We start from the raw sequence: 27,076 nt of genomic DNA, 5'->3' as shown, positions 1-27,076 counted from the left end.
CTAGGTACCTTACCCTCTTCCATACATTTATTAAACAATTGCACCAACCACTCCAAAACTATATCCCCACCTGCTTTTAACATTTCTATCTTTATCCCATCAATCCCGGCTGCCTTACCCCCTTTCATTTTACCTACTGCCTCACGAACTTCCCCCACACTCACAACTGGCTCTTCCTCACTCCTACAAGATGTTATTCCTCCTTGCCCTATACACGAAATCACAGCTTCCCTATCTTCATCAACATTTAACAATTCCTCAAAATATTCCTTCCATCTTCCCAACTCCTATCTGTGGTCTAGAATTAACCCCTGCATGTGCTCTTCATCAATCTCCAGCCCCATTGCCTCACCAACAGTGACAGTCTCATGGTTTCATCCATCTCAGTCTCAACTCTATCAGTGTCATAGATGACTGAAAGGGCCACAAGTTCTTTTGGGCTGCACTGGAAATTCCAGGAATTTACTATGAGCCTTACACAGTCTCGGATGTTAAACTTAATCTTCCAGAATTCCTTGAGGCTGATGGCACTATCTCCTGAAGTCTTTGCAAAGCACCTGGCAAAAATCTTATTGGTGTAAATCTTTTGGAAATTTGCAGTCACTTACTGGTTCATAGGCTGAAGCAGTGTGTTGGTGTTGGGTAAGCATATTGTAACTCAAAATTATCATAACTCAAGACCATTGTGACTCATTGGACCACTGTATGTATAAATGTCATATTTTGTTTTATGCAAATGTAATCATTTACTAGATCTTCTTTTATTTTTATGTTCATGTTACTTCCAAATGCTGTCTGCTTACAGTTGGTAGCAGGATTTGAGACCATATTTCATTCTAATTAACAGGTAGTAGATTTCTCCTTCGTCAGATTTTGTTGTGGCTTATAGTCATGGTGGTATAGATATGGTTTGTATGACAATGAATAAATGCAAAATTGTTTTTATTGGATTGTGATTATAGCATCTGTAATATGATAGTAAATTAGTCATAATAGCAGAAAGTTGGTATTGATACAGTACTAGTACTGTATGAATATTATAATGGTATACAACACTGACAAGTTGATAAACAAGACACACATGCAAAAGTTTGGCATCTTTATTTGAAACTTTTTGCCTACACAGTAGGCTTCTTCAGTCGAGTACAGCTGTAGGAGGCAGCAGAAGTGGTAGATATGTAAAGACAATGTAATCAGTCCATCACCCTTGAGGAGGTGGTCAGTTCCTCAGCCGGAGAAGAGTTTTGCTACATAGTCTGGAACAGTGTGAAACTGAAGCAGCATTATGGAGACTGGTATACTGTCAAAGGTGAGGCGCAGATAAAGTTGATGACAGGAGAGGCAGTGCCTGCTAAATGACATAAGAATGTAATCATTGAGAGGGCATGTCCCTCTCGAATCCATCCCTTCTCACTTGTAACTGGTGGTCAGATAAAAATGTTATTGAAGAGGTTCTCTGTACCAAGATTGCATTGCTGCCTCCTCTGTACATGACTGAAGAAGCCTACTGTGTAGGCAAAACGTTTTGGAATAAAGATACCCAGTAGTACTGTGTATTGTTAAGACAGCTAAAAATGGTAAAGATGGCACCAAAATAATAATAATAATGTTAGGAACTGACTGTGTTAAAAGCACTGAATAAAGAGATGGCTCCAGTGCTCTGTAAATTATGGAACTCGAATATCCCGTTCATCCTGCAGGTGAAGGCAAGTGAAAATTGCATAAATGCTATGATATTAATTTTTATTATATTTCTTAACTAGTCTTTTTAAAATTATTCTAGTAACAGAAATAACAGTACTAAATGCCATAAACTTTCTCAGGGATGGTTTTGATGCCCATGTAGCAGACTGTGTACGCTGTTATACTAGAGACTGGTTGTATGTTAGCCGTCAGTACCTTCAGTATTCCACCTCTGTGCCTGGCCGCAGTCAGTTAACTGCAGACCACCTGGCAAATTTGCAGTCCTGTCCACAACCAGAGTTTGAGGTTGACCTAGAAGATGACCGTGGATCCACTGATGCTGATCGAGTAAGTCACTCAGTGCTACTTATGCTTTAGATTAATAATCAAATAGGAACACTGTAAGAGGAACCAGTATGCAAAATCTGTGCTATGGGCTCTTGAAATTTTCCTTAGCACATCAAAAGATGTGTCGTATCATTTTTAATACATAGTTTGTGTCAGTATTAAAAAAAATTAAAGGCAGTTTATTGGTTTTATTAGGGCTTTATGCATATTAGTGCTCAGAAAGACAGGCACAGCATTAAAAAATCCATCACATTGATAGGTAAGCAATAATAATTGTTATTGACATAATTTTTGTTATTTTTCATTCTCATATTCATAACGTTGGCTGTTTGAAATGTGATTATCCTGAATATTTTATATTTATTAAAAATTTTTGGGCTGTGAATTACTATACCTAAAGACTTAGTTGTGTACAGTACTTTTATGTTGTCTGCTGACAGCTTGAAGAACAAAGATTAATATGTAATCTTTCATTGAAACAGCATTGTTCTACCTGTGTGTCAAGCATGTTATATGCTGTTGATTAATTGTTATTTGTAAATCATATTTTAAGGAAATTTCAGGTGTGTTGTTCTAATTTGTATTTTGTTCTTGTGGTTTTCAGCATGATGTTGGAAGTAGCAGGCACTCGTCACATCTCTCGGACACTCCAAGAGGAAGTTGGGCAAGCTCTGTGTTTGATCTGCGGAATTCTGTTGCTGACCCTCTTCTTCCTTCCCTGTTGTCACGCATTCCACTGGATACAGTTGACAATAATAATCAACAAGCTAGGCTTGAAAACAGACAGGTAAAACTTTTTTCAGTAGTAAAATTACATAGTTTATGGATTTTTTTATTTTTGCATAATGTAATTTGAAGAGAGAGTGGTGAAGAAGTAGAATGAATCAAACATTGATTCAGTGGGAGCAGATTCTCTTTATGTTTAAAAATAGGTATGTATCCTAATTACAAATACTGCAGGTAGATATGGTCATACCAGGGCTTTTGAAAAAGACACTTTACAGTTCTGAACATTTCCATTAACCCTTGTAATGTTTCGTGTAAATCTGCGTTTTGATCACAGTGCCCTCAGTTGTGCTTTGATTGGTAAATTTTGGCCTAGACACACAGAAAGTGAGTCTGTGCTGTGGGTATGCACAGTATAAAAAAGATCTTGCCCCATGCAGTGCATGATGCGATGAGCTAACCTCTGACCTTGTGTTTAGTTTAAGATAGCAAATTTGAGGCATGCAATGGGGTAGTTTTATTTGCTGTTTTTAATATCACTTGATAGACTGGAAGACGTACTAGTGAAATGAAGATGATTTTGGTCGGTTTCAGAACAAAAGTGGCTTGATAGCTTCTGTTTTGAAATTGGCCAAAATCATCTGATACCAAGAAATAACCAAGAAAACCACCTAAAACATTTTTTGAAGTTGCTATGATATTTGATTTTTAGGTTTTTACTAGGTTTGCTTTCAACTATTGAGATGACCTAAACCATGATCAGTCTTTCTCAGCTATATTTTATTAGCTGAGAAATAGGATAAAACTAAATTTTTATGTGGTGATGGTTTCAAAATGGAGGGCAAGTGTTATGATTAATGAACAGAAGAAAGGTTGCTTTAGTGGCTGGAATGCCTACAGTATTTATCTTGGATTGTGTTTTAATTTTTTTTTTTTTTTTTTTTATTATCACACTGGCCGATTCCCACCAAGGCAGGGTGGCCCGAAAAAGAAAAACTTTCACCATCATTCACTCCATCACTGTCTTGCCAGAAGGGTGCTTTACACTACAGTTTTTAAACTACAATATTAACACCCCTCCTTCAGAGTGCAGGCACTGTACTTTTACTTGTGTAAAATTGGCAAAATTACTGTGTGCTCCTGTGCACTCTTTGGGGTAGTTCTGATAGTTGAATGGGCAGATTTTTGTTCTCAATCAATAGAATGGAAGGCATATTAGTGAAGTATCCAGGAACTGGGTCAGTTAGAGTAATGTAATTGGCCTTAAATAGTCCTCAAATTGACAGAATCACTGATGCCTAAATTGTACCCAGATGATCAACTTCGCACCTGTGTAAGTCTGTATATTTTCCATCAAATTTTGCATTTTTAGTTTCATTACCTTCAGAAAAAGATTTTTTACTATTTTAGAAGATATTTGTCTTTTAAATCGCAACAGTGATTGGTTTAATCCGTGTTCGAAACTGTGCAAAAGTGTTTTTTCCAAAGCTTGTTGGTATCACCATACTATTTACCTGGGTCTTGAACTTTGTGGCGAGGAGGAGGAGGAGGAGGAGGAAGAGAAGAAGGCTAGAGGCAGTGACATCATATCTAAGAGCAGTGTGTGTGGTGTGACTACTATGCAGAAAATTAAAGTTTTAGAAATCTGAAGATGGTGTGAGGGTCACCAAGGGTATAATTCATACAGCTGTAGAGAGAGTTGTTGAGGTGGTTTTGGCATTTAGTGAGGATAGAGAGGGATAGAATGACTAAGAGGATATGTAAATTGGGGATGAAAGGAAGATGGTGTAAGGGTTATCACTGGAACAGTTGGAAAGAGGAGATAGAGAAGGTTTTGGGTACTTGGAGCTTGAGTATCCAACAGGTTTGTGTGACCATGTTGGATTGGAGTGAGTGGAAACAAGTGGTTTTTAGTGCTTGATGTGCTGGTGTGTGTGCAAGGTAATATTTATGAAGAGATTCAAAGAAACCAGTTAGCCAGACTTGAGTCCTGGAGGTGGGAAGGGCAATGCTTGTTCTCTGAAGAAGGGGTGTGGATGTTGCAGTTGGAGGGTCATCTGAAATGTAATGTCAGTACACATATAGCTAGATGGAGATTAAATGCAGTGCCCTACATTTATTGAATAAACAATACAGTATATAGAATAAACCTATTATAATGTGTTGGTTACATTCCTGAAGATCAGTGCATTATGTAAAATACTAAGTTAAGTGAATAACATGGGGGAAAATAGGGTTACATTCCAGACACCTGAAAATTTGCCAAGTTAATTTTTTATTTAACATTGTACTAGATAAAAACTATGGAGAGGGTTTGCATGGCCCTACTGGACTGCGGTGGATGACCGTGCTTATTTTAATCTGGATGCTGTTTTCAGTAGTCGATTGTATCCAGCATTAAACATAGCTGTCCTGTTGTGAAGGTTTGCTTCCTTCTAGCATACAGTTTATAATATGATAAGCTTTGTTCCTTATCTGATCACTAAGAGGGCCCCTTTCCTTATTTTCTTTCTCACTTCGTGCATTCAGTAACTTTTCTGTTTCACTTAGCTGTAGTGACCTCTTAATATTCTCTTGAGCTAGTGATAATCTATACTACTTAATGCAAAAGATCTTTTTCCTTTTTTTTCCCCTCATTTTTAATTATATAAATGGTCAGTTCATTCACGCAAAATTCATGAGCAGTTTCTATCACACACGCACCGTCTCTAAGGTTATCTAATACTGAACACACAAATTTTTTCAACAAAATCATATACAGTAAGTCCTCACTTAATGTCATTTCGTTCACTGTAGTTTTGTTATAATGCTGATGAGGAAAAAATGATTCCTGGCTGGGGCCATTGTCTGTGTGGGGTTTGCACATTCTCTCCATGTCTGTGTGAGTTTTCTCCAGGTACTCCAGTTTACTTCTACATCCCAAAGATGTGCACATTAGTTTAAGTGGTGTGTTTCAGTTGTCCCAGTATGAGTGAGTGTGGGTGTGAATGTGTGTGTCCTGTGATGGAATAGCGTCCTGTCCAGGGTTGGTTCCTGCCTTGTGCTCTGAGCTGTTGGGATAGGCTCTGGCCACCCATGAACCTGAACTGAAATTAGTGAATTGGAAAATGAATGAATGAATACATATTAATGTAAAACAAAAATTTGTAGAGTACATGATAATTGTACAAATGCATGACAATGAACAATGCGGTATGAATGCGCTTAGCGAGTCCACCATATTTGTTATTGTTTTTGAACTTCCTTGTAGTAGGTGCTGCTGCTTACAGTTCTTGCTTTGCAAACATTTATTCCTTGATTTAACCCAGTTGCCATGAGTGCTAAAGGTGCATTATACACCCCTGATGTTTCTATCAATTAGCTTGTGGTAAAATTGGTTTTGTTATATGTCGTTTCTCTTGAAGTTGCAGTTTCCAAGAACTGTCATCGACGTTAAGTGAAGATTTGCTGTATTCATATTTATTCTTATTCTTAGCACCCCAGCATGCCTTGGTTAATATCCAGAGACCAGGTAGTACTTATTTTTATTAACTCATCGGCCTTCTCCCACCAAGGCAGGGTGGCCTGAAAAAGAAAAACTTTCATAATCATTCACTCCATCACTGTCTTGCCAAAGCACACTTACACTACAGTTATAAAACTGCAACATTAACACCCCTCCTTCAGAGTGCAGACACTGTACAGTAGGGCCCCACTTATATGGCAGGTTAGGTTCCAGGCTACCGCCATAAAGCAGAAATCGCCGTAAAGTGGAACACCTTTTTCTCCACTTACAAATGCATATAAATACTAGATAACAAGTTTACACTAATATATTAAGTTAGCAATAGAACTAGGCATTAAAACACAATAAAAAAGTAAAAGACACATACAGTACACTCATTACTTCAAAATATTTGTACAGTCTTAATCTAGGGTGAGACGAGCAGTATTTACTGTAAGAAATCAAGTGTGGTATGTATGGTAGCCAGTCAGGCTACCATACCAGGTCAACCCACCCACACATAGTATTCTATGACATTTAAGCTTCCCAGAGTGATAAACTGCATATACAGTTCACTTATTACTTATCTTAAAATATTTGTAGTCTTAATGTAGGGTCAGAGGTGAGTAAATGAGATAAAATGAATAAATGAGAGAGAGAGAGAATGAGTACATGAGAGAGAGAAAACACTCGCAGAGTTACGTAAACAAACCAGGCAAATGAAAGTTTTGCAAACAAACCAGGCAAATGCAAGTTTTGTAAACAAACCAGGTGTACATGTCTGGTTTGTGTACAAGTTGTCTCTACATTGATATGGTAGAATAAATAAAGAGGAACACTCCCATTCTCATGTAACACCATATTTAGAAGAAATGATGTTCTGAGTGAAGGCATACGAAAGGAATAATTTTCTACAGTTAGGTCCAGTAACATTTTCTCTTTTGTTGGACTAGAGAAAACGTTATTCTTGCCGTCACTTGTACAAGTTGCCTGGTGTATTTATCATCTTTATATGTTATGTATTGTGTTTATTATATAATTTTGAAAAAATATCGTAGATGGATTAATGAAAACGTGTATACAGGTACCATCAGACTTACGACCGAGTTTGGTTCCGAGAAACCGGTCATAAGTCGAAATGGACGTAATTCAAACCTTACTACTGAATATCAACATCACATACATGTATTTGTAATGACTTTATTTTATTGTTTTATTTTGGTATTTCATTTTTTACTTTACTTTTTATGCTGTTAGTATTGTATTTTATACTGTAAGGTTTAGGATAAACTCTGTGTACAACACAAACAGTTGTTTATTTCCCAGAAATTTGGCATACAAAACACGGTCGTAAGTTGAATGGTCGTATGTTGAGCAGGTCATAAGTCGGATGGTAGGTGTATTAATGTAATATACGACATTTAACGAGACTCGGTGATTATTATCGTCATTACTAATATGGTGTCACTCGTTCAAGTCATCTGGCTCCTACATTTCATATTTGTTTATTTATTCTACTGTGAAGTGTATTTATCGTCTTTATATGTTATGTTCTAGGTAGTAGGTTGGTAGACAGCAACCGCCCAGGGAAGTACCACCGTCCTGCCAAGTGAGTGTAAAGCGGAAGCCTGTAATTGTTTTACACGATGGTAGGATTGCTGGTGTCTTTTTATTCTGTCTCATACACATACAAGATTTCAGGTACGTCTTGCTACTTCTACTTACACTTAGGTCACACTTCACATACATGTACAAGCATATATACACACACCCCTCTGGGTTTTCTTCTATTTTCTTTCTAGTTCTTGTTCTTGTTTATTTCCTCTTACCTCCATGGGGAAGTGGAACAGAATTTTTCCTCCGTAAGCCATATGTGTTGTAAGAGTCCACTAAAATGCCGGGAGCAAGGGGCTAGTAACTTCTTCTCTTGTATGTATTACTAAATGTAAAAGGAGAAACTTTCATTTTTTTCTTTTAGGCCACCCTGCCTCGGTGGGATACGGCCAGTGTGTTGAAAGAAAGAAAGAATATGTTATGTATCATGTTTATTATATAATTTTGAAAAAATATTATAGGTGGATTAATGAAAATGTGTATATTAACTTCTTTTTTTTTTTTTTTTTTTTTTTTTTTTTTTTTTTTTTTTTTTTTTTTTTTTTTTTTTTTTTTTTTTTTTTTTTTAGTCTTTACAGGAAAAGGGGTTACTAGCCCATTGTTCCCGGCATTTTAGTTGACTTTTACAACACGCATGGCTTACGGAGGAAAGATTCTTATTCCACTTCCCCATGGATATAAAAGGAAAAGTAATAAGACCAAGAACTATTAAGATAAAATCAAAGAAAACTCAGATGAGTGTGTATAAATAAACGTGTACATGTATGTGTAGTGTGACCTAAGTGTAAGTAGAAGTAGCAAGACGTACCTGTAATCTTGCATATTTATGAGACAGACAAAAGACACCAGCAATCCTACCATCATGTAAAACAATTACAGGCTTTCGTTTTACACTCACTTGGCAGGACGGTAGTACCTCCCTGGGTGGTTGCTGTCTACCAACCTACTACCATAAAGGAGGTTTTGTGGGCGAGGGGCTTGGACTTCCAGCAAGCGTGCATGAGCATGTTAGATAGGAGTGAATGGAGACGAATGATACTTGGGACCTGACGATCTGTTGGAGTGTGAGCAGGGTAATATTTAGTGAAGGGATTCAGGGAAACCGGTTATTTTCATATAGTCGGACTTGAGTCCTGGAAATGGGAAGTACAATGCCTGCACTTTAAAGGAGGGGTTTGGGATATTGGCAGTTTGGAGGGATATGTTGTGTATCTTTATACGTATATGCTTCTAAACTGTTGTATTCTGAGCACCTCTGCAAAAGCAGTGATAATGTGTGAGTGTGGTGAAAGTGTTGAATGATGATGAAAGTATTTTCTTTTTGGGGATTTTCTTTCTTTTTTGGGTCACCCTGCCTCGGTGGGAGACGACCGACTTGTTGAAAAAAAAAAAAAAAAAAAAAGTGTATATTAACGTAATATACGACATTTAATGATTATTATTGAGTACTATTATTATCATTACTAATATGGCGTCACGAGCCATAAGAAACTTACTGATTTTAATGTGTACCTGCACACCAGCACAGTGTGTAAGTTTATTTATTTTTGGAGTTTCCAGACATAATGGAGAGACATAGGGAGCTCACGGAGAATGTAAGCAGACCGGGTGGGGCATGGTGACTGTTAGAAAGTCAGGTGGGGGGAGCCATATAGAGAGTTTTGGTCATAATTTGAAATGACCGTATTAGCAGAACGCCGTAAAGTGGGGCCCTACTGTACTTCCCATCTGGCTTATTGGTTTCCCTGACTCTCTTCATAAATGTTACCTTGCTCACACTCCAATGGCAATTTAAGTCCTAAAAAAAAACATTTGTGTCCATTTGCTCCTATCTAACATGCTCACGCGTGCTTGCTGGAAGTCAAAACCCCTCGCACACAAAACCTTCTTTACTCCCTCCCTGCAACCTTTCCTAGGCTGACCCCTACCCCGCCTTCCCTCCACTACAGATTTATACACTCTCGAAGTCCTTCTATTGTGTTCCAGCCTTTCTACATGTCCAAACCACCTCAACAACCCTTCCTCAGCCCTCTGGATAATAGTTTTGGTAATCCCACACCTCCTAATTTCCAAACTACAAATTCTCTGCATTATATTCACACAACACATTGCCCTCAGACATGACATCACCACTGCTTCCAGCCTTCTTCTTAGTGCAACATTTACCACCCATGTTTCACACCCATATAAGAGCGTTGGTACAGGTCGGCTGTCATTAATCTGGCATCATTGGGACCTGTAGTCTGCCGGATTAGTGAGTCTGCCGGATTACAGAATGATTAGGTTAGAATTCACATAATTAACCTATAAATAGAGAGACTTTCTGCTACATCTTCCTCATTTTCATCACTGCTTTCTCCTCCACTGGCTTGTTGCTGTGGATTTACAACCATCTGCACAATTTCTGAGTCATTATAATGATGAAATTTGAAATTATGCTAGCTGAAATTAGTGCCAGATTACTAATGGAACCGGATAACTGATTGCCGGATTAGTGATGGCAAACCTGTATAACTATACTCTCATACATTCTCCTCTTTGCTTCCATGGACAAAGTTCACCTTTTTCCCCCTCATCAATTCTATGATTTACCTCATCTTTCATAGACCCATCTACTGACACGTCCACTCCTAAATATCTGAATCATTTACCTCCTCCATACTCTCTCTCTCCAATCTGATATTTAATCTTTCGTCACCTAATTTTTTTGTTATCCTCATCACTTTACTCTTACCTATTTTTACTTTTAATTTTCTTCTTTTACATACCCAACTATACTCATCCACCAACCTCTGCAACTTCTCTTCAGAATCTCCCAAAAGCACAGTGTCATCAGGAAAGAGCAACTATGACAACTCCCATGTTGTGTTAGATTCTTTATCTTTTAACCCCACACCTCTTGCCAACACCCGACCATTCACTTCTCTTACAACCCCATATGTAAATATATTGAACAACCATGGTGACTTCACACATCCTTGTCTAAGAGCTACTTTTACTGGGAAAGAATCTCTCTCTCTCCTACATACTCTAACCTGAGCCTCACTATCCTCGTAAAAACTGTTCTTTGCTTTCAGTAACCTACCTCCTATTCCATACATTTGCAACATCTGCCACATTGCTCCCCTGTCCACCCTGTCATATGCCTTTTCCAAATCCATAAATGCCACTAAAACCCTCTTTACCCTAATCTAAATACTATTCGCCTATATGTTTCACTGTAAACACTTGGTCTACACACCCCTACCTTTCCTAAAGCCTCCTTATTTATCTGCTATCCTACTCTCCATCTTACTCTTAATTCTTTCAATAATAACTACCATACACTTTACCAGGTACGTATACTCAACAGACTTCTTTCAACGTACCAGCCTTATCCCACTGAGGTGGGGTGGCCCATAAGGAAAAACGAAAGTTTCTCCTTTTAAATTTAGTAATATATACAGGAGAAGGGGTTACTAGCCCCTTAGTCCAGGCATTTTAGTCGCCTCTTACGACATGCCTGGCTTATGGAGGAAGAATTTTGTTCCACTTCTGCATGGAGAACTCAACAGACTTATTCCCCTATAATATTTGCACTCTTTTGTCCCCTTTGCCTTTATACAAAGTTCCAATATTTTGCATGTTAACTTATTCATTAATTCTTTACAGTGTGTAATACCAAGATTTGCACCCTATCAGAATGTTTGGGTTGCACATTTTCACTTGGGTTACAACAAATTCCTGCTACTTGATTGTGTTACAAGAGGTTGTTCCATAATTGTAAATTACAATCTCAATATTCATGCTTGAAGGGTTGTTTGTTTGTCTTACTCATGTGTCAAAATGTTTATTGTATATTGTGTATGTGTTCCTTGTACAGTATGTGCATTTCATATTTAACACGTATCATTGATTTTTTAGGAATCTCTGTTTATGTTGTATCCTCCTCAAGATGAAGAGGATATGATAGAGCGCCGGCTATATCCAGATGTTCCAATGCCACATTCAGGTCACCGCATTCAGGTCAAGTGTATTAATCTTCGCCTAGAGCTAGAAATTGAGCCAATATTTGCAACGATGGCACTATATGACCTCAGGGATAAAAAAAAAATATCGGAAAATTTTTGTTTTGACATGAACCCAGAACCACTTAAGAGAATGTTAACTTCACACATCCCATATCAGGTTGGTGCCTAACTTGAGACTAAGTGAAATATTGTTTGAGGTTTAGCAGAATGAGCTCCTTTTGTCTAACAGTTAAATGCTTTGTCAGTAGGTCATATTTCTTTCTTGTTCCTTACCAGTGATTTAATATATTACTTATGCATTCTGCTTTTCCAGCAATACAGTATGTATTCATATAATTGTGATTTGATTTCTTGTAGTTGACAGTGGATGGTATATTAATGTCAGAAAGATTTCTCGAGATCTAAACTATCTCTTTTTTGACATTAGTGGAGCATTTACCAGAAGTTGCAGTTGCAGTTCTAGCTAAAAATGTTTGAAAGGAATATGAATTGCTTAAAAACTTGCAGACTGTGAACGATAAAAATAAAGAAGCAAGAAATTATAAAAAAATATGAGTGATTGTCTTAGGAGTTGCAATGTTGCTTTTATCAAAAGAAACTGTTTTGTATGTGAAACTACAGTGGAACCTCGGTTTTCGCTTGCCCTAGTTTGTATGTAAAACTATAGTTATTCTCTATAAAATGTATTTTTGGTTAACATTTATGAAGGGGTTCAGGGAAACCGGCAGGCCGGACTTGAGTCCTGGAGATGGGAAGTACAGTGCCTGCACTTTGAAGGAGGGGTGTTAATGTTGCAGTTTAAAAACTGTAGTGTAAAGCACCCTTCTGGCAAGACAGTGATGGAGTGAATGATGGTGAAAGTTTTTTTTTTTCGGGCCACCCTGCCTTGGTGGGAATTGGCCAGTGTGATAATAATAAAAATAAAAAATAAAAATTTGGGTGTCTGGAGCAGATTAATTGGATTTACATTATTTCTCATGGGAAATATTGCTTCAGTTTTCGTACGATTTGGTTTATCGTCAGACTTTCTCGAATGGATAAAGCATGAAAACCGAGGTTCCACAACATTTCCTCACATTTGACACCTGGAAAACTCTTGTGGGTTATTGAGTCGTAGAGTATATTTACTAAAAGCAGGAGGCGATGAATGTTCTTTGTGAGGATTCAGATACATGTGCAACAATTGGGTATCTTATTGATGAAACATTTCGCCTACACAGTAGACTTCTTCAAATACAAAGGGAGTGGTGGTAGTGAAATAAAGATTATGTAATCAGTTCATCAGCCTAGGAGAAAAAGTATACGAGGTGGTCAGTCCCTCAGTCTGGAGAAGAGTTCAGCTCCATGGTCTGGAGCAATATCATTCCAGACCATGGAGATGAAAACCACTTATGGGTTCATAGTCTTGTATATGAGCTAAAATAAGATAGGCTTAATTAAAATGAAGCTTAAGTGATTGAATGTATTTAGGTTGTATCGTACTGTTAATATTATAAAGCCTGCATAAATAGCATGACATGGAATTCCATCATCATTTTTCTGCAGTATTGTATTCCCTTTAATTTTTATGTCCGAGCCCATCACATCTCTGGTGTCATTTGTATTGAAGTATTTTTCCCATTTACAAGTGTAGATACATATTCCTGTTAACTACTACATAGTAGTACTACCAGAAGCAAATATTGTATATTATTAATTTCCATATGTTCTCATGTATTTCTTTTTTTCCCCCTCACAAGACCATTGATTTTATTAGTTATAGACAATTGGCAGTTCTTTAGATAAATTAACATCTTTAAGCAATATGCTATTATGTAATGGAATTCATATAAATTTTGTATATCTTCCTGTTCATTAATTTTATTTATTAATGGAATGCATTGATTTGGCTAATAATTTGTTGTAGATCCTTAGCATCCTGTTCTCTCATGTTCAGTTGACTATTTTTTTTTTTTTTAAATACAGTATACCATAAGCTGGGAGGATATTTTTTTTTTTTTTTGCAATATCTGTTCACAAAGCTTCCCCAGAGAGTTGTCAAACCATGCAATCCTTCAAGGGGGGCACCTTGATGGCAGTGAAAGGCTCTTAGTTCAAAGATTTGGAGCTAGTCTCCTCTACCATAGATTGAAGTTGATTTCTTTCCATTTACCAGACACTATATGACTCCCACAGGTTTAGTGCTTTCACTTGAATGTAAAAAATTATCTGGCCATTTATGAATATAAAATTGTTTGAATATTTAAATTTATGAACGAAAGATTGCAGATCTTTCTTTCAACACACTGGCCGTATCCCACCGAGGCAGGGTGGCCCAAAAGAAAAAACCAAAGTTTCTCCTTTCAAATTTAGTAATATATACAGGAGAAGGGGTTACTAGCCCCTTGCTCCCGGCATTTTAGTCGCCTCTTACAACACGCATGGCTTACGGAGGAAGAATTCTGTTCCACTTACCCATGGAGATAAGAGGAAATAAACAAGAACAAGAACTAGAAAGAAAATCGAAGAAAACCCAGAGGGGTATGTATATATACGCTTGTACATGTATGTGTAGTGTGACCTGAGTGTAAGTAGAAGTAGCAAGACGTACCTGAAATTTTGCATGTTCATGAGACAGAAAAAAGGACACCAGCAATCCTACCATCATGTAAAACAATTACAGGCTTTCGTGTTACACTCACTTGGCAGGACGGTAGTACCTCCCTGGGCGGTTGCTGTCTACCAACCTACTACCTAGGAAGATTGCAGATATTTCTTTTTTTTCAACATGCTGGCCGTCTCCCGCTGAGGCAGGGTGGCTCAAAAAAAAAAAAAGCTTTAACCATCATTCACACATATCACTGTCTTTGCAGAGGCACATAGATATGACAGTTCAGATGTCACTCCAAACAGCAAATATTCCAAACCCCTCCTTTAAAGTGTTGGCATTGTACTTCCCACCTCCAGGACTAAAGTTTGGCTAACCAGTTTCTCTGAATCCCCCTCAGAGAATATTACCCTGCTCACACTAAAACAGTTTGTCCTGTCCTAAAAAACATTTGCCTCTACTCATTCCTAACTAACACACTCACAGTTGCCTTCTGTAAGTGTCTGTATGTCCAAGCCCCTTGCACACAAAACCTCTTTCACCCCCCTCCCTCCATCCTTTCCTAGGATGAGGCCTATCCCTTCTTCCCTCCACTACAGATTTATACACCCTCTAAGTCATCCTATTGTGCTCCATCTTCTTTAAATAACCAAAACTACCTCAGCAATCCATCGTCAGCCCTCTGAATAATACTTTTAGTAATCCCACACCACCTAATTTCCACACTATGAATTCTCTGCATAATATTTTAGCAAGACATTGTCCTTAGACACGACATCTCCACTGCCTCCAGCCTCCTCCTCACTGCAACATTTATAACCCATCCTTCACACCCATGTAAGAGTGTTGGTAACACTGTATTCTCATACATTCCCTTCTTTGCCTCCATGGATATTGTCCTTTGTTTCCACAGATACCTCACTGCACCACCTACCATTTTCCTTCATAAATTCTATGGTTTACCTCATCCTTAATAAATCCATCTATCGACACATGTATTCCAAGATACAGTGGAACCCTGGTTTTTGTCTGGTCCGGTTATCGTACAATTCAGTTTTCGACCACTTTTTTCGGAGAAATTTTCCCTGTTTTCGTACATCTGCTCAGAAATTGTCTGTATCAGATGTGTCCGCCTGCCCGCTGGACACGGCTGCTCATACGTTCGTGACTCAGTCTGCCTTTGTTACTCGTTCAGTGAGCATTACTCCACGCGTTCATCCGAAACATTTCGTAATACACTATAATCCATTTTTTTTGTGTTTGCGACTGCTAAATAAGCTACTTTGGGGCCAAAGAAAATCCATGGGGTTGGAGGTGAGTGGCCAGGATGTGGAAGAGTTGGTGGATAACCCCAAGGAAGAGCTAACCACTGAATAGCTGCAAGACCTTCATCTGGAACAGCAACAGACCTTAGCTGAGGAAATTGCTTCAGAGGAGGAGGAAAAGAGAAGGGAGAATATGCCTTCTTTAGCAATTAAGGACATTTGTGCAGAGTGGGATGAGGTGGAAAGTTTTGTGGAGAAATATCACCCTAACAAAACTGTTGCAAGCTGTGGCAGCAACATGTTCAATGACAATGCTGTGTCCCATTTTAGGCAAGTCTTACAGACTCCAGAAGCAGACCTCTCTCGACATTTTTTTGCGACGGGTTCCAGTGACTCTCAAGCTGGTTCTAGTGCCAGTAAAAGACAAAGAAGGGAAGTAACCCCGGATATGGCTTTGATACCTGAAGTCCTTATGGAGGGGGATTCCCCTTCCAAACAATAACCTCTCCTCCCTCTCCCCTCCTCACCGTCTTCCATACGCCAACAAGAGACTTCAATAAAGGTAAAAGTGATGTTAAATGTTCATTTATCTATTTCATTAGTGGTTTGTATTTATTTCTCATTGTTTTCTGTATAGTTATTCTCTATAAAATTTATTTTTTGTTAATATTTTTGGGTGTCTGGAACGGATTAATTGGATTTATATTATTTCTTATGGAAAATGTTACTTCAGTTTTCATACAAATGGTTTTCGGCTAACCTTCTGGAATGGATTAAAGATGAAAACCGGGGTTCCACTGTACGTATTTGAACATATTTGTTTCTAGTTTTTCTTTACCTAACCTGTTTGATACCCTCTTATCTTTTGTTCACTTTCAACTTTCCTTCTTTACACATCTACACTCCCTCCCAAACTCGTCCACTAACTTTTTGTGGCTTCTCTTCAGAATCTCACAAAAGCACAGAATCATCAGCAAAAAGTATCTGACAACTTCCATTTTGTATTTGAGTCCCCATAATTTAATCCCACCCCTCTTCCCAAAACCTTAGCATTTACTTCTTTTACAACCCTATTTATGAATATGTTAAACAACCAAAGGTACATTACGCATTCCTGCTAAGTCCTACTTTTACTGGAAATTAATCTCCCTCTCTCCTGCGCACCCTATCCTGAGCCTCGCTATCCTCATAAAAAAACTCTACAGCGTTTAGTAACTTATTACCTGTTCCATACATTTGCAACATCTGCCACATTGCTCCTCTATCTACCCTATCATATGCCTATCATATGCAGACAAATGTCTGGTTATATATGTGAATTTTCCGTGCATGATTTTTATGTAGTTTTTTTTTGTTTTGTTTTCTTTTAGGACATTTCTACTTTGAGTCGCACATGTATTTTCGACATCACCTATCCATCTAGTGACTTGTTTCTTGTTGTTCGTCTGGAGAAAGTTTTACAGGGTGACATCAGTGATGTGGTTGGACCATATATGAAAGATGATGCGGTCAGTATTTGCTCATGTGTTTATCGAGTAAATAAGAGATATTCGGATTATTGCTTATAATTTTAGATGTGCTAAAATGAGAAGTCTAAGTATACCTTTTGTTTAATTTGAAATTTAATGAAGGTTTTGCTGAAATTCTTGAAATATGTAATGTTAATATTCTTCTCTGTATAGAACCGAGAGAAACTGAAATCAGCAGCAGTAGCTTGCTGTGAACGACTTGGGAAGTATCGTATGCCCTTAGCTTGGACTGCAATCAACCTCATGAATATTTTCACTGGTGTTCATGGAGAGCGTGAAAATGCTCCTGAGAGAGAACCTTCAGGATCAAATAGTCTTGGTAAGATAAAGTTTTTATTCACTATTATTTGCAGTAAAGGTGAAAAGTACTTTGAATTATCAAGAAACCTCAGTTTTTTGTTTTTTTTTAACATGTTGGCCATTTCCCACCAACGCAGGGCGATGCAAAAAGAAAGAAAAACCCCAAAAGAATGAAAAAACTTTCAACCTCAGCTATACTCACATACAGTAGTGCCCTGCTTTACGGCGTTTCATTTTGTGGCTTTCCGCTAATACGGATATTTCAAATTATGATCAACACTCACTATATGGCTCTCCCCACCTGACTTTCTAATATTGTCACTGTGCCCCACCTGGTTTGTTTACATTCTCAGTGACCTCTGTGAGCACTGTGTCTCCATTATATATGGAAACTTTCCAAAATTTCAAATGTTTTAAAGCTATTTCATGTTTTATAGATCATCTTCTTTCAACAAAGTGGCCATATCCCACCAAAGCTGGGTGGCCCAAAAAGAAAAACGAAAGTTTCTCTTTTTAACTCTAGTAATGTATATAGGAGAAGGGGTTACTAGCCCTTTGCTCTCGGCATTTTAGTCACCTCTTACGACACGCCTGGCTTACAGATGAAGAATTCTATTGCATTTCCCCATGGAGAATGTTTGATATATTCTTTCTTCTTTTAACGTACCAGCTTTATCCCACCGAGGTGGGGTGACCCAAAAGGAAAGAGGAAAGTCTCTCCTTTCAAATTTAGTAATACAGTGGACCCCCGAGTTTCGTGATTAATCCGTTCCAGAGAGCCCGCCGAAGGTCGAAATTCACGAAACTCGAAACCATTTTCCCCATAAGAAATAATGGAAATAAAATTAATCCGTTCCAGACACCCAAAAATATTAAAATAAAATATTTTTTTCAAATTAAATAAAGATTTACATAATGAAAACAATCAGAAATCAAGTACATGCAGTTAAAATAATAATAATAATATTACACTTACCTTTACTGAAGACTTCTGGGTGGATGGAAGATGGGAGGAGGTGATAGGAGGAAGGTGTACACTATTGTTTGGAAGGAGAATCTCCTTCCATTAGGACTTTAGGTAGCAAGTCCTTATCTGGGGTTACTTCCCTTCTTCTTTTAATGCCACTGGGAACAACTTGAGAGTCACTGGACCCCTGGCGTTTCTTTAAGATTTCCCTGAAGTGGGACACAACACTGTCATTGTACATGTTGCAGATACAGCTTGTTTCAGCTGGTCAAGGTGATACTTTTCAACAAAACTTTGCAACTCATTCCACATTCCACACACGTCCTTAATCACTGAAGGAGGCACCTCATCCACTCCCTCTTCCTCCTCCTCTGAAGCAAGTTCCTCGGCTGTGGTCTGATGCTGTTCCAGTTGAAGCTCTTGCAGTTCGTCAGTGGTTAGCTCTTCCCTGTGGTCCTCCACCAACTCTTCCACATCCCCGTCACTCACTTTATTTACCAAAGGGCTTGCACTAGCTTTCCTTGGGTCCATGGTGACTTATTTAGCAGTTGCAAGCACAAAAAACAATAGATTATTATGAAATGTATTGTATGAACCTGTGGGGTGATGGTCACGTGTTGGTAAGCAATGGCACACTGAGCGTGAATGGCGTGGGAGACTGGCTTTGTGTACACGGTGACGGGCGGACGGGTACCGGACGGTCACCGAAACACGAGTTTTTTCACGAAACTCTAGTCCAAACTCGGGAATCCACTGTATATACAGGAGAAGGGGTTACTAGCCCCTTGCTCCCGGCATTTTAGTCGTCTCTTATGACACGCATGGCTTGCGGAGGATGAATTCTGTTCCACTTCCCCATGGAGAATGTTTTATATATATTATGATAATTATACTTAGTACAAAAATGAGTAGTGGGGGGGGGGGGTTGAAGAGGGTTGGAATAGTTTTAAAAATGCAGTATTAGAATGTGGGGCAGAAGTTTGTGGTTATAGGAGGGTGGGGGCAGGAGGAAAGAGGAGTGACTGGTGGAATGATGAAGTAAAGGGTGTGATAAAAGAGAAAAAGGTAGCTTATGAGAGGTTTTTACAAAGCAGAAGTGTTATAAGAAGAGCAGAGTATATGGAGAGTAAAAGAAAGGTGAAGAGAGTGGTGAGAGAGTGCAAAAGGAGAGCAGATGAGAGTGGGAGAGGCACTGTCAAGAAATTTTAATGAAAATAAGAAAAATTTTGGAGTGAGTTAAACAAGTTAAGAAAGCCTAGGGAAAGTATGGATTTGTCAGTTAAAAACAGAGTAGGGAAATTAGTAGATGGGGAAAGGGAGGTATTAGGTAGATGGCGAGAACATTTTGAGGAACTTTTAAATGTTGAGGAAGAAAGGGAGGCGGTAATTTCATGCACTGGCCAGGGAGATATATCGTCTTTTAGGAGTGAAGAAGAGCAGAATGTAATTGTGGTGGAGGTACGTGAGGCATTACGTAGAATGAAAGGGGGTAAAGCAGCTGGAACTGATGGGATCATGACAGAAATGTTAAAAGCAGGGGGGGATATAGTGTTGGAGTGGTTGGTACTTTTGTTTAATGTATGAAAGAGGGGAAGGTACCTAGGGATTGGTGGAGAGCATGTATAGTCCCTTTATATAAAGGGAAAGGGGACAAAAGAGATAATAAAAATTATAGAGGAATAAGTTTACTGAGTATACCAGGAAAAGTATACGGTAGGGTTATAATTGAAAGAATTAGAGGTAAGACAGAATGTAGGATTGTGGATGAGCAGGGAGGCTTCAGAGTGGGTAGGGGATGTGTAGATCAAGTGTTTACATTGAAGCATATATGTGAACAGTATTTAGATAAAGGTAGGGAAGTTTTTATTGCATTTATGGATTTAGAAAAGGCATATGATAGAGTGGCTAGAGGAGCAATGTGGCAGATATTGCAAGTATATGGAATAGGTGGTAAGTTACTAAATGCTGTTAAGAGTTTTTATGAGGATAATGAGGCTCAGGGTAGGGTGTGTAGAAGAGAGGGAGAATACTTCCCGGTAAAAGTAGGTCTTAGACAGGGATGTGTAATGTCACCATGGTTGTTTAATATATTTATAGATGGGGTTGTAAAAGAAGTAAATGCTAGGGTGTTTGGGAGAGGGGTGGGGTTAAATAATGGGGAATCAAATTCAAAATGGGAATTGACACAGTTGCTTTTTGCTGATGATACTGTGCTTATGGGAGATTCTAAAGAAAAATTGCAAAGGTTAGTGGATGAGTTTGAGAATGTGTGTAAAGGTAGAAAGTTGAAAGTGAACATAGAAAAGAGTAAGGTGATGAGGGTATCAAATGATTTAGATAAAGAAAAAATGGATATCAAATTGGGGAGGAAGAGTATGGAAGAAGTGAATGTTTTCAGATACTTGGGAGTTGACGTGTCGGCGGATGGATTTATGAAGGATGAGGTTAATCATAGAATTGATGAGGGAAAAAGGTGAGTGGTGCGTTGAGATATATGTGGAGTCAAAAAACGTTATCTATGGAGGCAAAGAAGGGAATGTATGAAAGTATAGTAGTACCAACACTCTTATATGGATGTGAAGCTTGGGTGGTAAATGCAGCAGCGAGGAGACGGTTGGAGGCAGTGGAGATGTCCTGTCTAAGGGCAATGTGTGGTGTAAATATTATGCAGAAAATTCGGAGTGTGGAAATTAGGAGAAGGTGTGGAGTTAATAAAAACATTAGTCAGAGGGCAGAAGAGGGGTTGTTGAGGTGGTTTGGTCATTTAGAGAGAATGGATCAAAGTAGAATGACATGGAAAGCATATAAATCTATAGGGGAAGGAAGGAGGGGTAGGGGTCGTCCTCAAAAGGGTTGGAAAGAGGGGGTAAAGGAGGTTTTGTGGGCGAGGGGCTTGGACTTCCAGCAAGCATGCATGAGCGTGTTAGATAGGAGTGAATGGAGACGAATGATACTTGGGACCTGATGATCTGTTGGAGTGTGAGCAGGGTAATATTTAGTGAAGGGATTCAGGGAAACCGGTTATTTTCATATAGTCGGACTTGAGTCCTGGAAATGGGAAGTACAATGCCTGCACTTTAAAGGAGGGGTTTGGGATATTGGCAGTTTGGAGGGATATGTTGTGTATCTTTATACGTATATGCTTTTAAACTGTTGTATTCTGAGCACCTCTGCAAAAATAGTGATAATGTGTGAGTGTGGTGAAAGTGTTGAATGATGATGAAAGTATTTTCTTTTTGGGATTTTCTTTCTTTTTTGGGTCACCCTGCCTTGGTGGGAGACGGCCGACTTGTTGAAAAAAAAAAAAAAATTATACTTAGGTGAGTGGTGCATTGAGGTATATGTGGAGGTAAAAAATGTTATCTATGGAGGCAAAGAAGGGAATGTATGAAAGTATAGTAGTACCAACACTCTTATATGGGTGTGAAGCTTGGGTTGTAAATGCTGCAGCAAGGAGGTGGTTGGAGGCAGTGGAGATGTCCTGTCTAAGAGCAATGTGTGGTGTAAATATTATGCAGAAAATTTGGAGTGTGGAAATTAGAAGGTGTGGAGTTAATAAAAGTACTAGTCAGAGGGCTGAAGAGGGTTTGTTGAGGTGGTTTGGTCATTTAGAGAGAATGGATCAAAGTAGAATGACATGGAGAGCATATAAATCTTTAGGGGAAGGAAGGCGGGGTATGGGTCGTCCTCGAAAAGGTTGGAGGGAGGGGATAAAGGGGGTGTTGTGGGCGAGGGGTTTGGACTTCAAGCAAGCTTGCGTGAGCGTGTTAGATAGGAGTGAATGGAGACAAATGGTATTTGGGACCTGACGATCTGTTGGAGTGTGAGCAGGGTAATATTTAGTGAAGGGATTCAGGGAAACTGGTTATTTTATATAACTGAACTTGAGTCCTGGAAATGGGAAGTACAATGCCTGCACTCTAAAGGAGGGGTTTGGGATATTGGCAGTTTGGAGAGATATATTGTGTATTTTTATACGTATATATAGTCGGACTTGAGACCTGGAAATGGGAAGTACAATGCCTGCACTTTAAAGGAGGGGTTTGGGATATTGGCAGTTTGGAGGGATATGTTGTGTATCTTTATATGTGTATGCTTCTAAACTGTTGTATTCTGAGCACCTCTGCAAAAACTGTAACAATGTGTGAGTGTGGTGAAAGTGTTGAATGATGATGAAAGTATTTTCTTTTAGGGGATTTTCTTTCCTTTTTGGGTCACCCTGCCTAGGTGGGAGACGGCCGACTTGTTGAAAAAAAAAAAAAATACTTCTAAACTGTTGTATTCTGGGCACCTCTGCAAAAACAGTGATTATGTGTGAGTGAGGTGAAAGTGTTGAATGATGAAAGTATTTTTTGGGGGGGATTTTCTTTCGCTTTGGGTTACCCTGCCTCGGTGGGAGACGGCCGACTTGTACAGGTACAGGTACTTATATGTACCTGTACCTAAATAAAGTTAAACACTGTGCTGGCATACAGGTACATACTAAAATCACTATGAGTGTCTTATTAGTCTTGAGGATGCCATATTAATAATGATGATAATACGCAATAATAATCATAATTTTTTTTTTTTTTTAACAAGTCGGCCGTCTCCCACCGAGGCAGGGTGACCCAATAAGAAAGAAATCCCCAAAAAGAAAATACTTTCATCATCATTCAACACTTTCACCTCACTCACACATAGTCATTGTTTTTGCAGAACATAAGAACATAAGAAAGAAGGAACACTGCAACGAGCCTACTGACCCACGCGGAGCAGGTCCATGTCCCCCCCCCCCCCCGGATTAGGCCAATGACCCACCCCCCAGATTATCCCAATGACCCACCCAGTCTGGTCATCCCCACTCAAGGATGGAGCACTGTGCCAGACCTAGCAGCACAGCTAGTCAGGTCCAACTCACAGAAGACAACCATTTAGAAGCATATACGTATAGAGATACACAACATATCCCTCCAAACTGTCAATATCCTGAACCCCTCCTTTAAAGTGCAGGCATTGTACTTCCCATTTCCAGGACTCAAGTCCGGCTATATAAAAATAACCGGTTTCCCTGAATCCCTTCACTAAATATTACCCTGCTCACACTCAACAGCTTGTCAGGTCCCAAATACCAGTCATCTCCATTCACTTCTATTGAACATGCTCACGCACGCTTGCTGGAAGTCCAAACCCCTCGCCCACAAAACCTCCTTTACCCCTTCCTTCCAACCTTTTTGAGGACGACCCCTACGCCGCCTTTTTTCCCCTACAGATTTATACGCTCTCCATGTCATTCTACTTTGATCTATTCTCTCTAAATGACCAAACCACCTCAACAACCCCTCTTCAGCATTCTGACTAATACTTTTATTAACTCCACACCTCCTCCTAATTTCCACACTCCGAATTTTCTGCATAATATTTACACCACACATTGCCCTTAGACAGGACATCTCCACTGCCTCCATCCTCCTCCTCGCTGCTGCATTTACAACCCAAGCTTCACACCCATATAAGAGTGTTGGTACTACTATACTTTCATACATTCCCTTCTTTGCCTCCATAGATAACGTTTTTTTTTTGTCTCCAAATATACCTCAATGCACCACTCGCCTTTTTTCCCTCATCAATTCTATGATTAAGCCTTTGAGGGTCAACAGGCCCTCTCTGAAACTTGTTCTCAGGGTCAGCCAAATTTCAAAAAAAAAAAAAAAAAAAAAATTTTCTTATGAAAAGATAGAGAATCTTTTCCCGATCATAATGACACCAAAAGTATGAAATTTGATGGAAAACTTATGGAATTATGCTCTCGCGAAGTTAGTGGTCTTGACGATGTATACGTATCGGCGATTTTGCACACTTTGAGCCCTATTTTCGGCCAATTCCAATGTACTAGTCGACAAAAATCATAACTATTTTGCTAGAACTCCATTTTTTCTATCGAATGAGTACAAGAAACCACCCATATATCAATTTCAACTATCCAATAAAGTGGTCAGAATTTAGCAATTTTGCCAATTTCACAAATTTCAAAAGATGCCAATTTCCAAATAGGGTCCAGAATAAACAAAAAAGACATTCCTGGCACTAAAATAACAAGTTCTCTGTTCGTTAGTCACATCCCCAGGCCTCTCTTATATTTCTTTGGCTTTCCACTTCAGATTTTTATTCTTAAAAAAATAGAAGATTTACTGTTATGCAGACTACTGCATTAGTGTAGAACTAGTGTGCACTTGTGAAAGAATATTAGACTCACCATTTGATGGGTATTGGATGCTTGGCATGATTTGTTTACTTTTGAACTTTGATAAAAATCGAACATTTCTGCTACTTTGAGCTCAATTTTAAGGTACTTTTCATTGTAAAACCAGTCAAAATCACCTCAATTTCTGTAATATGTCTTCCATTCTATGAAATGAGACCAAGAAAACTAGAATACAACAATAAATACCATACGAAAATACAGTGCAAAGTCGCTGTTTTATTCCAAAAACACTGTCAAAGTTTTTTTTTTTTTCTCATTACGCACTGTGTGCTGCAGGATTTTTTTTATGCTGCGCACACTGACCACATAGACCCATTCTTTCATATGTAGGCCTACCAGCTTTCTCATTAGATTTGAGGGCGCTAGAATTTAGGTGTACTAGTACGTCAAAAACCCTGGGTCGTAAGCTGTAGTAGTACGGCCGAAACCTTGAAAGGGTTAACCTCATCCTTCATAAATCCATCCGCCGATACGTCAGCTCCCAAATATCTGAAAGCATTCACTACTTGCATATGCCTCCTCCCCAATTTGATATCCAATTTTTCTTTATATAAATCATTTGATACCCTTATCACCTTACTCTTTTCTATGTTCACTTTCAACTTTCTACCTTTACACACACTCCCATACTCGTCCACTTACCTTTGCAGTCTTTCTTTAGAATCTCCCATAAGCACAGTATCATCAGCAAAAGGTAACTGTGTCATTTCCCATTTTGTATTTGATTCCTCCTAATTTAATCCCACCCCTCTCCCGAACACCCTAGCATTTACTTCATTTACAACCCCATCTTTAAATATATTAAACAGCCATGGTGACATTACACATCCCTGTCTAAGACCTACTTTTACCGGGAAGTAGTCTTCTCTCTTCTACACACCCTAACCTGAGCTTCACTATCCTCATAAAAACTCTTTACAGCATTTAGTAACTTACCACCTATTCCATATACTTGCAGTAGTAGTTCTGCTGGGTCTCGAACCCTTGACCCAAGTGGTGAGTTGCGTGAATCTCACCACTGAGCTGCCCCGTAGGGTATCCATATACTTGCATCATCTGCCACATTGCTCCTCTATCCACTCTATCATATTTTTTTTTTTTGTTTCCAACAAGTCGACCGTCTCCCACCGAGGCAGGGTGACCCAAAAAAGAAAGAAAATCCCCAAAAAGAAAATACTTTCATCATCATTCAACACTTTCACCTCACTCACACATATTCACTGTTTTTGCAGAGGTTCTCAGAAACACAACAGCATATTCATATATACATATTGTAGGTAGTAGGTTGGTAGACGGCAACCACCCAGGGAAGTACTACCGTCCTGCCAGATGACTGTGAAACAGAAACCTGTAACTGTTTTGCATGATGGTAGGATTGCTGGTTTCTTTTTCTGTCTCATAAACATGCTAGATAACAGGGATATCTTGCTACTCCTACTTACACTTTGGTCACAATTCACAGACACGCACATGCATATATATATATACATACATCTAGGTTTTTCTCCTTTTTCTAAATAGCTCTTGTTCTTCTTTCTTCTATTGTCCATGGGGAAGTGGAAAAGAATCTTTCCTCCGTAAGCCATGCGTTTCGTATGAGGCGACTAAAATGCCGGGAGCAATGGGCTAGTAACCCCTTCTCCTGTAGACATTTACTAAAAAAGAGAAGAAGAAAAACTTTATAAAACTGGGATGCTTGAATGTGCGTGGATGTAGTGCGGATGACAAGAAACAGATGATTGCTGATGTTATGAATGGAAAGAAGTTGGATATCCTGGCCCTTAGCGAAATAAAGCTGAAGGGGGTAGGGGAGTTTCGGTGGGGGGAAATAAATGGGATTAAATCTGGAGTATCTGAGAGAGTTAGAGCAAAGGAAGGGGTAGCAGTAATATTGAAGGATCAATTATGGAAGGAGAAAAGAGAATATGAATGTGTAAATTCAAGAATTATGTGGATTAAAGTAAAGGTTGGATGCGAAAAGTGGGTCATAATAAGTGTGTATGCACCTGGAGAAGAGAGGAATGTAGAGGAGAGAGAGAGATTTTGGGAGATGTTAAGTGAATGTATAGGAGCCTTTGAACCAAGTGAGAGAGTAATTGTGGTAGGGGACCTGAATGCTAAAGTAGGAGAAACTTTTAGAGAGGGTGTGGTAGGTAAGTTTGGGGTGCCAGGTGTAAATGAAAATGGGAGCCCTTTGATTGAACTTTGTATAGAAAGGGGTTTAGTTATAGGTAATACATATTTTAAGAAAAAGAGGATAAATAAGTATACAAGATATGATGTAGGGCAAAATGATAGTAGTTTGTTGGATTATGTATT

The 27,076-nt window shown here is 38.8% G+C and overlaps 1 protein-coding gene across 12 annotated transcripts in view; it reads left to right on the top strand.

Moving 5' to 3' along the window:
* Zir (dedicator of cytokinesis) overlaps window positions 1-27,076 on the top strand; it is a 353,738-nt gene that overhangs the window by 9,928 nt on the left and 316,734 nt on the right. For all 12 annotated transcript variants that reach the window (XM_070086406.1, XM_070086403.1, XM_070086405.1 and 9 more), the window contains exons 4-8: window positions 1,824-2,031; window positions 2,636-2,818; window positions 11,759-12,022; window positions 17,088-17,225; window positions 17,400-17,565. In XM_070086406.1, coding sequence (XP_069942507.1) covers window positions 1,824-2,031; window positions 2,636-2,818; window positions 11,759-12,022; window positions 17,088-17,225; window positions 17,400-17,565 — 959 coding nt within the window. The remainder of the gene's footprint in view (window positions 1-1,823; window positions 2,032-2,635; window positions 2,819-11,758; window positions 12,023-17,087; window positions 17,226-17,399; window positions 17,566-27,076) is intronic.

Source organism: Cherax quadricarinatus, chromosome 18 (assembly GCF_038502225.1).
Source record: "Cherax quadricarinatus isolate ZL_2023a chromosome 18, ASM3850222v1, whole genome shotgun sequence".
NCBI lineage: Eukaryota > Metazoa > Arthropoda > Malacostraca > Decapoda > Parastacidae > Cherax > Cherax quadricarinatus.
Note: the sequence above shows the minus strand (reverse complement) of the source record. Positions and strands in the feature narration are given on the sequence as shown.